General features: G+C 43.8%; 1 protein-coding gene across 2 annotated transcripts in view; it reads right to left on the reverse strand.

The window, feature by feature from the left end:
• LOC115474405 (uncharacterized protein DDB_G0271670-like) overlaps nt 1-16755 on the reverse strand; it is a 655547-nt gene that overhangs the window by 490207 nt on the left and 148585 nt on the right. For both annotated transcript variants that reach the window (XM_030209864.1, XM_030209856.1), the window contains exon 4: nt 15138-15162. In XM_030209864.1, coding sequence (XP_030065724.1) covers nt 15138-15162 — 25 coding nt within the window. The remainder of the gene's footprint in view (nt 1-15137; nt 15163-16755) is intronic.

Genomic DNA, 16755 nt, shown 5'->3' on the forward strand with positions numbered 1-16755 from the left:
TGTGTGACTACGTTGAATGCAGTATAAGGATGCAGTGGACTTGTTAAGGGAAACCTCAACTCTTTCCCGCACAAAGGCGGCCAGCTTGTCCTTTTACCAAATCAGTTTGATGAGATTATTCCCAAACGGGACTATGAGCAGCTAGCCTTGGTGTGGAATATGGAGCTCTTACCTGATGATCAGGTTACAGGAGATGGCTTGCACTTGTTGATGAAAAACAAATTTCTTTTAGACTTTACATTTCTCCACATTGCACCTATATGGCCAAAATAGTGGATTCAGCTACCTGCCCAAATTGTGTATATTCATCTGCATTGGTGGTGCATATGCTTTGGACCTGTGGGTGAGTTCGCTTCTTTTGGGAGAATATCTTGAACTATTTTTGTCCAATTATAGATAAGCGAATACCCTTGAGAGCGGACATTTTACTATTTTCTAACTTTGTCCCCTTGGGACCGCATTAAGGGGCCAAATTTATTGTTACATAAGGCCTTCTTCTTGGCCCAGAAATGTATTTTGCTGCACTGGTGCCAACAGGAGGTACTATCATTAACATTTTGGAAAAATGAACTCTTTTATCTACTGAAAATGGAGCACTCAGATGTCAAGCTGGGCTCGCCTAGGGCCTGGCGACATTTTCAGCAGACATGGTCATTGTTTTGGGACACATTACCACACTGTGCCCACAATTCATTACTAAATTTGTAAACTACAGCATATCTTTTTTTTTTTGGGGGGGGGGGGGGGGGGGGGGGGGGGGAGGGTGAAGGCAGGTGGGGTGGATGAGTGTTCTGGGTATGTGTGTTTTTGCTATCTAAGGGTTTGGGTCACCATGAAGGAACCACACAAATGACTCGCACTGGGATAGTTCAATATTTATGTCCATCACTAACCTTTTAGGGGGGTGGAGATGAAGGGTGGGAACTGGGTGGAAATGTGAAACATTTGGTGGTAGTTTGGCTTGTGGATGGTTTCTTCTTAATAGCATTTTGTATTGTACAGTTTTCTGATCCCATTATCTTGTTTTATAAGACTAATAAAAATATATATTTTTAAATCTCATAGGGAACAAAAAGAATTCATAAGTGATCATAATACAGCTGATAATGTGAGAAGAGCCTTAAAATATCAAAGATTATTTGACTTCTAAGGATCAAATGCACATATTATTATCATGTTACCAAAGATTCTTCTGTAACACTAAACGCCTATTTTCTATTATATTTCCACTACTCATGATGTATTGTAAGCCACATTGAGCCTGCAAAGAGGTGGGAAAATGTGGGATACAAATGCAATAAATAAATAAATAGCGCTCTTGGTATTAGATAGAGAAAAGGCCTTCGACAGGGTGGAATGGAAATTTCTGTTCTCCCTGTCGGAGGCCTTAAATTTTGGCCCAGTGTATATTACAGTGATTAGGACTTTTTATAAATCCCCTACAGACAGGCTGAAAATCACTGGTAATTTGTCTAAAGCTTCTGGACTAGGCACAATGGAAGGGCTGGCCCCTGTCAAAGCTCTTTTGCTTTGTTGCTGGAACCATTTGCTTAGGCCATTAGAATGAATAGGAGTGGAAATGGGAATGGCACAGCAAAAATAAGTATATGATGCCCTGATGTTCCTACAAGATCCAGTATAAACAATACAGGCATCATCAAAATGTAGGAAAACCAATTATCTTGCTACTCCAAAGCTCAAATACAACCAAATTACCATTTTCAATAGCAAACAAAAATATAGTACTTAGGAGTATACATTAATGTATGTCTAAAAGAGCCATATGGATTGTATTACGCCCCCAGTGATACCACAGGTGCAGAGTCTAAAAAGGTGGCCTTTTATCTCCATCCTTGTTGGCCTGCATTAATGACTGAGCACTTATTCGGGTGCTCTTCCTCTTCATAATGCTCCCGTGTTCATATCAGATGACTATTTTGTCCAGTTAGAGGACATAGTATACATGTAACAATAAAAAGCCTTAGAGACTGCTAAAAACATTTGAGTTGTCTTATCAGTGTTTATTGGTTAAAGCCTAAAATTATAAGACCTATACATATTTGTCAGTATTCAAATAGATGTAAGTTTCATTTTCAGAAGGTAGGTTCACATCATACACCAAGGTTCAACAAATCCCAGGCGTCAAGTTGTAATGATGCCTAGAAACCAAACCCTAGGTCCCGAGATTTCTTGCCCCAAAATGTTTATTTTTTTGGGCTAACAGAAAACGTTTCCTACTTACCCACAGCTGTTCATCTCACTGTAAGCCCAAGATGTACAATACAGGAAGTTCAAGTACTCTCGCGGTTTCAAGTGTTGTAGGACTTGAAACCCTATTTATTATTTTCATTTATTTTCAGGATTTATATATCGTCTACACATAAGCAGTTTACAGTTTTCTTTTTCAGATACTGGTACTGTTCCTAATAGACTCACAATCTAGTATTATATGTGTTATAAATATTGGTAATGTGTTCCTCATTTTTGCTGCCTAAATGACAAAGAAAAAATTCTCCTGTATTTCATACCTTACATAATGGAAATGCTAATTTCAATTGACTGCACATCTCATATCTTTTAGTACAATTCAAGGTATTAATTAGTCTATATATGTAAGGTGGTATAATTCTCTGAACAATTTTGAATATTAAACAATACAATTTATAATAAATTCTGGCTTCTATAGGTAGCCAATGTAGTTGAATATACCATTCATTTATCTATCAAATTTATATCCCGCCTATCTAACTCATCTAAGCAGGATACAAAGATTCATAAAACCATGACATACAATATAACAACGAGTCAGGAACAGTGGGAAATGGATTATGGCTTTCCAAGGACAAACGAAGGCAACTTCAAAATTGCAAAATAAGCGTTTATTGATGACCGAAGACTCAAGACAGTACTGTGTTCTGGCTGAGGCTTAGGAGTCTAGTAAAAATATACACAAAACCATAAATTTAAGTACAGATTTAAAAAATAAAAAAAAGTATAACGTACAATGAATCAAAAAAATCTTCAACAATATAAAAATAATGTGTGAAGAAATAATATATGAAAGAATTAAAGAAATTAAAAATATTTTAAAAAAATGTTAGAATTCAAAACTCAAACCTACTTAAAGATAGATACACAGAAAGTATAATAAATATGGCTACATCAACACAAAATTATGTATATAAAATAAATAATATGCATAAAAAATGTATAGTTGACCTGCAAGGTGAACAAATAAAGATACACCAAACCTTAACTGGGAATCATAATTCAAGTATATGGATACGAGTACCCCCATTCTTAATTAGCCTAGTGGTTAGTGCAGCAGACTTTGATCCTGGGGAACTGGGTTCGATTCCCACTGCAGCTCCTTGTGACTGTGAGCAAGTCACTTAACCCTCCATTGCCCCAGGTACAAAAAAAATAAGTACCTGTATAGCTTTGAATGTAGTTGCAAAATACCACAGAAAGGTAGTATATCAAATCCCATTTCCCTTTCCCTTCCCTTAATGAAGGACATAGGTGAAATACACAAAATACAATACATAAATAGCACCAACCTCGACACTATCTGTTGACAAAACATCCAATGGTTCAAATCTGGCCATGAACACCACAGGGAAAAGTGGTCTAAAGAGATGTATAATGTGCAATTATTATAAAAATTGATGCTATTGGAAAGCCAATCTCAATGACGTATTAATCTAGGATCGAGAGTATATATAGAAAAAGGTTTGAAAGGGCATACGAACAGAAAATGTGGACTGATAAAATAGAATGTGGAAATGGCTCACAGAAAACCTATACTTGTGTATATGTAAAGGCACTTTATCATGATAGCATGTATATCAGTATAGATGCATATGGAGAAACAAACTGCTAAGGCATGATCCGGTAGGGTTATCAGAAGAAGAAACTAAAACCGCATCTAATAGTCAACAAAACATTGTGAACAGCCATGTAGGGTGGTTGAAACAACTCATAGTGCCTTTGAAAATGACAAAAAGAACAATCGTTAGCATATATATGAAGATAAATACATTCTAAAGTGCATGCAATATGTTAAAGTTGCCCAGTGAAATTGGCAATATGTATATTACAGATAGAGCACAAAGTACAGATAGGAGAGAATATGGAATGAAAAATCTAGTGAAAGAATGCCGGTTATAAACAACATGCAGTTAGTTAACTGTGCTTATGAATAAAAAATGTGGAATGAACAGTCTGGAAAAAAAACAGTAGTAGACACCATGCATGCAAGTATGCTTATGGATTCACCCATAACTAGGAAATGGCCGCTTTAGCGATTGTCCAAAGAACTCTAAGAACAAACTGAATTAAAGCAAAAAAAAGTGGTCACTTTTAACTGCCAAATTAAGATAGGTGCAAGACAAGACAGGCAGAATTTTAAAAAGTTGATCGCAAACAGTGTACCATATGAGAAAAGCATATTATTGTGATATTACAATACAAGGCTGTACAAGAGTAAGTATGCGCAGGGCGGACAGTGAACAGCATAATCCATTTCCCACTGTTCCTGACTCGTTGTATATCCTGTGGGACTTCTGTGTTCTTCCACTATAGCGAAGATACTTACCTGTAGCAGGTATTCTCCGAGGACAGCAGGCTGATTGTTCTCACTAATAGGTTGACGTCCACGGCGGCCCCCACCTTCGGAATTTTCCAGAGGAAAAACAACAAACTTTAGAACCTTCCAGAACACGGGACGCGCAGACCGCACATGAGCGGCCATCTTCCCGCCCGCCACGTGAAAGTCCAACTTCAGTTATATCAAAAGCAATAAGAAGGAGAAAACAACTCCAAAGGGGAGGGAGGGAGGGTTTGTGAGAACAATCAGCCTGCTGTCCTCGGAGAATACCTGCTACAGGTAAGTATCTTCGCTTTCTCCGAGGACAAACAGGCTGCTTGTTCTCACTAATGGGGTATCCCTAGCACCCCAGGCTCACTCAAAAACAACAAAGAAGGTCAATTGGGCCTCGCAACGGCAAGGACATAACAAAGATTGACCTACGAAGAAAACTTTTAACTGAGAGTGCAGCCTGGAACAGAAAAAAATGGGCATAGGGGGGTGGAGTTGGATTCTAAACCCCGAACAGATTCTACAGCACCGACTGTCGCGGCGGGAATCCTGCTGAAGGCAGTAATGAGATGTGAATGTGTGGACTGATGACCACATCGCAGCCTTGCAAATCTCTTCTATAGTGGCTGACTTCAAGTGAGCCACCAACGCTGCCATGGCTGTAACACTATGAGCCGTGACATGACCCTCAAGAGTCAGCCCAGCTTGGGCATAAGTGAAGGAAATGCAATCTGCTAGCCAATTGGAAATGGTGCATTTCCCGACAGCGACTCCCCTTCTGTTGGGATCAAAAGAAACAAAAATTTGGGCGGACTATCTGAAGGGACTTGTCCGCTTCACATAGAAGGCCAATGCTCTCTTGCGGTCCAATGTATGCAACTGACGTTCAGCAGGACAGGGAAAGAATGTTGGCAAGACAATTGACTGGTTCAGATGGAACTCCGACACCACCTTCGGCAAGAACTTAGGGTGAGTGCGGAGGACTACTCTGTTGTGATGAAACTTGAGGTAAGGAGCATGCACTACCAAGGCTTGAAGCTCACTGACTCTATGAGCTGAAGTAACAGCCACCAAGAAAATGACCTTCCAGGTCAAATACTTCAGATGGCAGGAATTCAGTGGCTCAAAAGGAGGCTTCATCAGCTGGGTGAGAACGATGTTGAGATTTCATAACACTGGTGGAGGTTTGACAGGGGGCTTTGACAAAAGCAAACCTCTCATGAAGCGAACAACTAAAGGCTGTTACCTTCTACACTATACTGAAAAGCACTAATTGCACTAAGATGAACTCATACGGAGTTGGTCTTAAGACCAGACTCTGACAAGTATAGAAGGTATTCAAGCAGGGTCTGTGTAGGACAAGAGTGAGGATCTAGGGCCTTGCTGTCACACCAGATGGCAAACCTCCTCCATTTAATAGAGTAACACCTCTTCGTGGAATCTTTCCTGGAAGCAAGCAAGACTCTGGAGACACCCTCAGAAAAACCCAAGGAGGCGAAGTCTACGCCCTCAACATCCAGGCCGTGAGAGCCAGAGACTGGAGGTTGGGATGCAGAAGCGCCTCTCATTCTGAGTGATGAGGGTTGGAAAACATTCAAATCTCCACGGTTCTTCGGAGGACAACTCCAGAAGAGGGAACCAAATCTGACGTGGCCAAAAGGGAGCAATCAGAATAATGGTTCCGCGATCTTGCTTGAGTTTCAGCAAAGTCTTCCCCACCAGAGGTATGGTAGAATATGCGTACAGAAGGCTGTTCCCTCAATGAAGGAGAAAAGCATCTGACGCTAGTCTGTTGTGGGCCTGAAGTCTGGAACAGAACTGAGGGACCTTGTGATTGATCTTAAATCATTCACGGGGAAGCCCCTGCATACATGTCTAATTTAATAGACCTACCACCCAGAAACGCAAAAAGATCTTCCCGAACCTTCCTCAATCTCCATTTCCCCAAGTGCAAAGGAATAAAATACAAAGCATTGCACGGATCGACCTTCGCATACAAGAGCACACAAGTCTGGAATACACTACCACGCAATCTGAAAATGATCTATAAACTGACCGACTTCCGCAAACTACTGAAAACCTATCTGTTTGAGAAAATCTACGGCAAGAATCAAAACACATGAAGTCCATACAAACCAATAGAAACGCACCAAAACACTCTATCCTGAAGCCTCTTCTCCCGTATCCTCACCACCCTTAAAACCCTATCCACGAGGAAGTGACGTCATCCTACAGAATGGCAGCCTAGTTCTTGAGCTCCTCGCTCCCCGAACTTCAAAAAGCACTTACAGGCGGTCCCCGGGTCTGCACTTGACCGGAAAACGAGAGACGAGACCAACAAAGCGCCAGCAACAATGAGTAAATCAGCGGCGGTGCGAAATAAAGAAGTAGAGCGGCTAACGGGAGGTGGGCCTAGCCGGGCGTCTAAGCGCCATGAACCTGTGGCGCACGTGTCTCCGTCTGACTCGGACTCGGCGCTATCCCTGGCCGAATCGCGGCAGCCCCCTAGTAAAAAAAAAAGGCGTTTCAGTTGAGCTTCGCCAACTCTTGTCAAAAATACAAGAGGATATCAAGGGATCGAAGGACGAGATCCTTGACCGCATGGAAGCGCTAAGCACGGACTTGCGCGAGCTAGGGGGCAGGGTAGAGGACGTTGAAATAAGAATGGATGAGCATGCCGAAACCCTGAATGCCCATGAGACACATTTTCAAGACTTGGAAAGGAAAAACGCTGAGCTTGAATATAAAATTGATGACCTAGAAAACAGAAGCAGGAGAAACAATCTGAGGTTTCGAGGGGTGTCGGAGAGCGGTGAGATCGAGGATGTTCCGCAGATCGTGAGAACCCTGTGTGCGACACTACTGGGCCCAGAGGATGGAGCAGTGGAGATTGTTCTGGATAGGGCACATAGAGCACTTGGCAAAAGGCAGGACAATAAAGTGCGGGATATCATCACAAGATTTCATAAGTACGAGGTGAAAGAGAAGATCTTTAATCTAGCGCGGAAGGCACAGGACTTTGAATATGCTGGAGCTAAAATATCAGTTTACCAGGATCTTTCACAATTCACGTTGCAACAAAGACGTCTGATGAAGCCGGCCCTGGAAATATTATCCAAAGAGCACATCCCCTATAGGTGGGGGTTTCCCTTCTCGCTCTTATACACACTGCAAGGAGCTAAGCATAGAGCTCAGTCGCTGAAAGAAGTATGGGGGACCCTTTATGAAGCGGGCCTGGTTCCATCGAGCGTGCCGCAGGGGACAATGGCGCCAGCCACAAAGGCAAAGCTGCAAGGATGGAAGCGGGTCCCCGGTTCTGCTGACAGGCGCAACTCGAACAGACGTGGAAGAGCAGAGGAGACCTGATCTACCTCAAGGAAGGTTTGAAGGAACTGTTAATTCAGGGGTCAAGCTTGAGTTGAGACTTTGTGAGTTTCTTGGACAGTAACAAGGGACTTGGAATTCTACCGGGGAGTTTTGACTGTTTTGTTGTGATGGGTTAGGCCTTGCCTGAAGCCTGGGCCTTGGGGTACGAGTAATGGGGTTGTAAGAAGGCTCTGGGGAATGTCTGGAAGGGAGGGAACAGAGGGTGGGGGGAGGGAGGGAATGTAGATGAGAGCGACTTGGGGCCGAATGTACTGAGCAGTGAGGTGCTATGTTATGGTCTGGGGAGTTATAGGGGGTGGGGTTGGGGGAGCGGGGGCGGGATGAGGGCTGGGCTGTCAGGAATTGATGGGTTGCTTTCTCCATTCCCACTCAGGGGAAATGTGTCCTCTGGTTGGTGTTTCAGCGGGGGTCAAGGGAGATAAGGGGTGGGAGGGAGGGGTATTGGGGGGGGATGGGTGGGAAGGTTAGGTCCAGCCTATTGCTTTGAAACTGTGTTCTGCCATTATGATGTGGGCTGGATTCACTGGCAGGAAATGCGGTGGACCTTGATATTAGCTACATATGGGTACTGATCTAAAGGTTATGTCCTACAATGTCAGGGGCCTGAATATGCCTCAGAAAAGGCAAAAAAATTTTAAGGAGCTGCTGCACCTAAAGCCGCAAATAGTTTTATTACAGGAAACGCACCTTCGCCGTAAGCATGAAAAGCTCCTCTCACACCCCAATTATCCACTCATTCTTTTTGCTTCCTCTGCTGAAGGGTCAAAGAGAGGGGTGGCGGTGATGCTACATGCATCGGTGGCGGCGCAGATAAAGCAGATTAAACGAGATCCCGGGGGAAGGTTCTTGTTTGTGCACATAGTGCTTGACCAAGTAGACCTAACCCTGGCCTCTGTGTACGCCCCAAACGAACAACAAGGGGCCTTTTTCAATAAGGTGAAAAATATACTTGCCACTTTTGTACAGGGGTCCCTAATTCTTGGTGGAGATTTTAATGCTGTAATGGACCCAGCACTGGATAGGTCAGGGGTCAGCCGCTCTGGGGATAGTAGGGAGTCAATAGCATTAGGAGCACTGGCATACTCTTTGGGTGTATTGGATGTGTGGAGGGTGAGTCACGGGGGGGAGCGGGACTATACATGTTATTCATCTGTTCATGACTCCTACTCACGTATTGACTGTATCTTTCTGGACATTGGGTTGGTAGAAAGAGGCCCTACAGCAGGGATAGGTAATATGACTTTGTCTGACCATGCCCCAGTTTGGGTGACTTTGTCCGCTATCAGGACAGAGGTCAAGGAAAACAGGTGGACGCTCAACACGAGTATGCTCCAAGAGGTAGAGGTGGTGGAGGGCTGCAGGAGAGTTTTGAAGGACTATTTAGAGCTCAACATGGAATCGGGGCCTCCCCTTAGTACTGTATGGGACGCAATGAAAGCAGTCACGAGAGGTTATTTTCTACAATTAGCAAGTAAGAGAGCGAAAATCCGTAGAGCACAAGTGGCAAGTTGTCTGGGGAAGATACAGCACCTAGAAGCACAACATAAGGTTGGGAGATCATCAGCAGTATTAGAAGAACTGAGGGGCGAGAGACTTAAGTTGGACTCCATTTACTTTCAGCACTTAAGTCTGTTACAATCTAGAATTAAAAGTAGCACTTATGAGTTTACCAATAAAGCAGGGCGCAGACTTGCCATGAAATTACGCAGACAAAAAATAGATCGTACAGTAATCAGGGTGAGGGATAGTAAGGGTAATATACTCACAACATCTGAGAACATACATAAGAGGTTTGGGGAATATTACCAAGCTTTGTACGCACAAGGGGGAGATCCTTCCCCTGAGGCTATTGATGAGTATTTGGCTGAGAGTGATCTCGCATCTCTGACACTTCAACAAAGAGCAGAGCTGGAAAAACCGGTCACGCCATTAGAGATACAAAAAGCTATCCAGCATTTGCCGTCCAGCAAATCTCCGGGGTTGGACGGCTTCCCTAACGAATTTTATAAGAAATTTGCTTTGGAATTGGCGCCCCTGTTGGCAGACCTGTTTAACCAGATTGGAGGGGGTGAGGTATTGCCACCTACCATGCTGGAAGCGTGGATTGCCATCCTACCCAAGCCGGATAAGGACCATACGGAATGTGGCTCTTATCGTCCAATATCAGTTCTGAATGCTGACGTAAAAATATTGGCTAAAGTGTTGTCTAACCGATTGGCTCCGTTGCTTCCGGCGATTATCCATCCTGATCAAGTAGGCTTTGTGCCATATAGGAAGGCTATGGATAATACCCGAAGGGTAGTTGACCTAATGCATCTGGCTGGGAGTGTGAAGAGACCAATGTGTTTCCTTAGTTTAGACGCTGAAAAGGCCTTTGATAGGGTTCAGTGGCCATATATGTATAAAGTGTTGGAGGCATTTGGGATGGGCCCCCAGTTTCGAAACTGGATCCAATCTTTTTATGACTCACCCAAAGCATGTGTGAGAGTTAACGGGGCAAATTCAGCTATGTTTACCTTGTACAGAGGAACCCGTCAGGGGTGCCCATTATCCCCCTTGCTATTCGCCATGGCTATGGAGCCTTTCGCTTCCACAATACGGGCGGATCCAAATATTACTGGAGTTACAGTAGCGGGAAGAGAGCACAAAATGGCACTTTTTGCAGACGATGTGCTTCTGTTCGTTACTCGACCCCAGGTTACATTCCCTAGTTTGTTGGAGGCGATTGACAAATATTCGGCAGTGTCCGGCTTTAAAGTGAATATGACAAAGTCGGAGGCCCTGAATATATCTCTCCCTGATGAGCTGATGCAGTCATTAAAATCCTCCTTTGCCTTCAGATGGGCACCTAAGCAGATTAGGTATCTGGGTGTAAACTTGACAGCAAAGTTAGGTGCCCTCTTTACAGCAAATTATAAGGGTCTGGCACAGGTTATCACGGCAGATCTAGAAGGGTGGGGTGACCTGGGACTATCATGGTTCGGCAGAATAGCTGTTGTTAAAATGAACGTTTTGCCCCGGCTGCTCTACTTATTCCAGGCCCTCCCAATCAAGATGCCTAAAAAATACCTCTCAGCTTTACAGGATCGTATCGTTCGATTTATTTGGGCGGGGAAAAGACCGCGCTTGTCGCGATCGTACTTGTATCAGTCTAGGAGAAGTGGAGGTCTGGGGGTTCCCAACTTGAGTTGGTACTACAGAGCAGCTCAAGCACGTGCAGCCATTGAATGGTTTCAGGACTATCCCGATAGACAGTGGGTACACCTGGAGCAACACTCTATAGGTCAGAGGCCTTTGGGAGCAGTGATGTGGCTCCCTAACCAGTTTCGGGCGCTTGGGGAGGAGTTCTGTCCCTCTATCCAGGTTACCTTGCACTACTGGGACAGCCTGTTTCCCAAAAGGAAGTGTGCGTTGTCACGCCTATCTCCTATAGCTTTCAACCCATTATTTTACCCTGGGACAGAGAAGGGGGTATTCACGCGGTGGCACCAAGAAGGCTTAAAAATGTGGGGTCAATTGTTTGAAGGAGACCTGTTATTGCCGTTCAGTGCTGTGGTGGGGACTTTTCCAAATTTGAAGGGTGACGATTTTGCTTATCGCCAACTGTCACACTTCCTCAAAACACGAGCTGTTAGAGAGGTGGTAACCAGGGATAAAACCACCTTGGAGGAAATTTGTGAGGGGCCCGCCACGACCAGTGGCTTAATATCGCGTTTATATAGCATCATTAACTTGAGGGAGCCTAATTATACTCTTCATAGGAGGAGTTGGCAGAAGGAATTGGGTATAACTTTGGAGGAGGCGGAATGGGAGAGGTTGGAGAGAGCTACGGCGAGGGTGTCTTCACATGTTCCTTTCAGGGAGAATGCAGTGAAGGTAATGTTCCGGTGGTATTTAACGCCTGAGCGCCTTCAGCGCATCTACCCCGCATCAACGGGTTTGTGTTGGAGGGGCTGCGGGGTTAGGGGCACGATGGGACACATCTGGTGGACCTGTAGGAAAGTACAGGCCTATTGGAAATCAGTACACAGTAGGCTGCAGCACTGGCTGGGTTGCGCAATCCCGTGGAATCCAACTATTTTTCTTTTCTCTGCGAAGGTGGCGGGTCTCCCGCAGGCTCGCCAGACTTTGCTGAGGCATGCTATAAGTGCGGCTAGGGTGATTGTGGCAACTTTTTGGAAGAAGCCCTTGACTCCTCCATTAGCGAGATGGCTTAGTAAACTGAGGTATGTTTGCGAAATGGAACGGCTTCTGGCAGAAAGGCGCAATCAACAGCAAAGGTGGCACTCAATATGGGGCCCTTTCACTAGCCTGGCCATGAGTCAGTGAGGCATGAGGGAGAACAAACACTGATAGAGGAGGCGGGGACCTAACCGGGAGGGGGGGGGAGGGGCATTGGGAAGGGGGGGGGTCTGGTTAAGTACATAAAAAACGTTATATAAATTTTGGAGTGTGTTTTTTTGCTTTCAGATGAAAGGTTGAACAATAATAACAGGACTGTTGCTGTTAGGTATTTAATAATTGCGTTGAATGTCGATTGAACTAATGTGGCTTGGTGTCATTCTCTTCTTCCTCTTGTTGTATGTTTACCTTGTTAATAAAGACTTCATACAAATAAAAAAAAAAAAAAAAAAAAAAAACCCTATCCACAAATAAGAATGTTAAACCTTGATGTTACCTCGATATTATTTGTCCCCCTCTCGACTCACTATTGTTATCTTCTGATGTTCTATTCCCAAATGATATCCTGTATTTACTCTGTTTTCTATAATTCATCACAATGTAATCCATAATCGTACTGTAACCAATTGTACTTTTCCATCATTCTCAAAGTATTATAAGCCACACTGAGCCCGCAAATAGGTGGGAAAATGTGGGATACAAATGCAAATAAATAAATAAATCTGAGTGGCGAAAAGATCCACCAAGGGGGTGCCCACTCTTGGAAGATCTTGCGCACTATGTGCGAGTTGAGCGACCACTCGTGAGGTTGCATGAACCTGCTCAACCTGTTGGCCAGACTGTTGTTTACGCCTGCCAGAAAAGTGGCTTGGAGATACATTCTGAAACAGTGAGCCCAAAGCCACATCTGGACGGCTTCCCGACACAGGGGGCGAGATCCAGTGCCTCCCTGCTTGTTGATGTAGTACATGGCAACCTGATTGCCTGTCTGAATTTGAATAATTTGATTGGACAGCCGATCTCTGAAAGCCTTTAGAACGTTCCAGACCGCTTGCAACTCCAGGAGATTGATCTGAAGACCTGATTCCTGGAGGGACCAAGCTCCTTGAGTGTGGAGCCCATCTACATGCACTCCCCACCCCAGGAGAGATGCATCCGTTTTCAGCACTTTTAGAGGCTAAGGAATTTGGAAGGGACGTCCCAGGGTCAAATTGGATCGAATTGTCCACCATTGAAGGGAATTGTGAAATTCGGTGGACAGTTGGATCGCATCCTCTAGATTCCCTGCAGCTTGATACCACTGGGAAGCTAGGGTCCATTGAGCAGATCTCATGTGAAGGCGGGCCATGGGCGTCACACGAACTGTGGATGCCATGTGGCCCAGAATCCTCAACATCTGACAAGCTGTTATCTGCCAAGGAAACTAGGGACAGAAGATTGTCTGCACTCGCCTCGGGAAGATAGGCGCGAGCCGTCTGTGAATCCAGCAGAGCCCCAATAAATTCCAGTCTTTGAACAGGGAAAAGATGGGACTTGGGGTAATTTATAACAAACCCTAGTAGCTGTAGCAGTTGAAAAATCATCTGCATGGACTGTAGAGCTCCTGCCTCAGAGGTGTTCTTCACCAGCCAATCGTCGAGATAAGGGAACACATGCACTCCCAGTCTGCCTAGCGACGCTGCAACTACTGCCAGCCGAGAAGAGAAGTTTGGTTGTCGTCAGCACAGGAACGCGGCGGGGTAGGGTTTTCGGCAGAAAGGGGGAAGGGAGTCCAGAGGGTCGCAGCAGGACGGTCCAGGGGTCAGTTAAGCAGGAGGGGGGGGGGGGTGTTGAAATCGGAGGGAGGGGGAGTCGAACTCGGTGGGAGGGTCGTGAGGGGGTCTTGAATGGGATGGGAGGGAGTGGCGTGTGTGTGGAGGGGGCGGGGGTGTTGATGTTCTTCGGGTGGGGGGGGGGGTGCTTTGGTGATGTGCCGGGGGGGGGGGGGGAGGAGGTCTGTGTTCCCCCGGTCCCTGTCACTTGCTCAGAAGTGGCAGGGAGCGGCGCACTGACAGCTGATTCCCAGGCAGGGGGAGGAGTAGGGAAACACTCCTCCGCTTGCTTTGGAATCAGCTGTCAATGACGTTACTGACGTCAGTGTGTTCTTAGCTGCCTAGCAGACCACCTCCGAGGGATCCACGGTCCAGGCAGGTTAGAACGTTGGAGGTGAGAATTATTATATAGGATATATACACATACATACATACACACAAAGCGAAAGAGTTGCTTTCAAAATTTTAAGAAATGTTTTTCTGGTGTGTGAATGTTTTTCTGCTTGAGTTATTGATTTGGGAAATTAGAAACACATCTAATTGAACCCCTGCTTGAATAAAAACACTGTGAATGTTGCATTCACAGCTTCACTTTTGAACCAGATGAGCTAAACTGCATGAGCTGTATCATTTAATGCATACACAATAGTCACATACTCTTAGAAAATAGATTACCAATAAAAAGCAAAAACAAAAGAAAAACACCTCTCTGCCTAGACATCCTTAAAAATTAAACAACTAGATCCTGTAGAACACCTGATGTAAAGTATCATCTTTACATGAGCAGAGCTCATTGATGGAACAGAAACACAGCTACATGTTTGTTTGTTTTTTTGTTTTTTTGTGTGTGTGTTGGGGGGGGGGGTTGGTTGTTTTTTTTTTTTTTTGCCCTTTGTTAATACTATAAAATTAACTATGTGATATATACGGCTGGCTAAGGTTAAAATAAAAATCTAAAGTTACAGGCTCTCTGCTGCACAGTCTATTTGGAATTGTGTATACAAACATTATTCCAGGGATATGGTATCTTTATTTCAGCGTACTTTTCTCGTTGGAGATACATGTGTTGCTGCATTTTGCTCCAGTTTAAAAACAAGTCCACTTTTAAAGCATTTCTTGAAATTAAATTTACCACAAATTACAACTGTCATACTTACCATAGCGATTGAATCTTCTCTCCCTCTTAATATAGAGATGCAAGTCATTCCCAAAACAAAAAAGAAAAAAAAACATTAATGCATTAAATATTCCACGTCAATATTTACTAGCAATAGTAAAGCAGCTTTTGCAGATGTTTAACAGTAAAGGCTCACTTTTCCTTTTTTTTTTTTTTTTTTTAAAGATAAAGCCTTCACAATATTCTGCAAAAAGCCATAACTGTCACAGGAGGAAAAAGCATCCAACAGCTTACTACTGCTCCAGTATCACACATTGAGAAATGTACTTATATAACCAGAAATGTTCAACAAACATTTTAGGCAGCTAAAGAAGACCTTAAGATCTGGAAATTGATGCTGATATAAATGCATGCACTTTGTCTCAGCTTGCAAGAAATCTTGTTTTCCCGCTGCTCTTCAGGTTGGCCAGAACTGTGAAAATTAAACAGGTGGTGTTCCCCTTAGCATCATACTGTTGGCACAACCTACTGGTTGGCATAAAGAAGGCACAGGCTGGATTCTGAATAGAACCCACTCTTGCCTCTTTGGCCACAGGAGATTGTTGCAATATCTGACACAAGGGTTGTGGGAAGTAAGTTTAGAGGGAAAAGGCCAGAACTGTGTAGGGGAGTCCAACAGGGCTGATCCTCATGCTTCCATCCACTCTACGACAACCAACTATTTTGAGTTGGTTGCGTAGACTGATCAGCCATGGAAGTCTTATAACTGTTCGCAGAAACTGTTTTCTGAATGAACAGTAGTAGACATTGAAACAGTAAGCGAGGTTCAAGTGGTAGTTCTGATCAGAACCAAAGCAAGACCCTAAAAGACAAATAAAAGGAGAAAAAATATTTTAGATGAGTAAAAAACAAACAAAAATCAAGAATTTGGCTTTGTGGTATTTTACTTTTTTAGCCAATAAAAGTTTTTAACCTACAATATATTTTAATAAAATATTAATAACAATTTAAGCTTGTGGAAAACACTTTTTAAAATAGCAGGAAAAAAGTTTCAGTATTTTATTGTTTACAGGCTAGCAATATTCATTTTGTAAATTCAATACATATAAAGCTTATTCTAGAAATTAACTTATTTTAAATTTACATCAGTCAGAAAAAATGACTGTATAAAATTAATGTGGGGTTGAGAAAGGACAGAATACTGGAAGCTTCTATATAGTAAAGGGCTGTAAATACCAAGTCAAGAATATGAGCAAGAACATACAGTACATGTATCCAGGAGCAGCATGTTTTGCTGCATTTACACAATAAAACCACTGAACATTTTTCACATTCTGTTGCATAAAGAGGTACAATTCAAAGGACACTTGGTCAAAAAAAGCCCCGAGAAAAAGGCCTAAACACAAAATAGTCACACACACACAAAAAAAAAAACAAACAGGGGACAAAAAGGGCCTGCCCACAATTTGGCCCCTGACAAATGAGCCCCCCAACAAAGGAGCCTGTCCCTGAGTATTTTACCTGCTCCTACAACTATAAGTCCGGCTGCTGCTTTGAGTTGAGGTATGTCTTTCCCCTTTGCCACCCCAAGTTTTAGTGCTCACTGTTTGGAATGTCTCCCTCCTGCCTGCCCTGAGCAGTCCCGGTGTCCACCTTTC

This window comes from Microcaecilia unicolor, chromosome 1 (genome assembly GCF_901765095.1).
Source record: "Microcaecilia unicolor chromosome 1, aMicUni1.1, whole genome shotgun sequence".
In the NCBI taxonomy this organism is placed as follows: domain Eukaryota; kingdom Metazoa; phylum Chordata; class Amphibia; order Gymnophiona; family Siphonopidae; genus Microcaecilia; species Microcaecilia unicolor.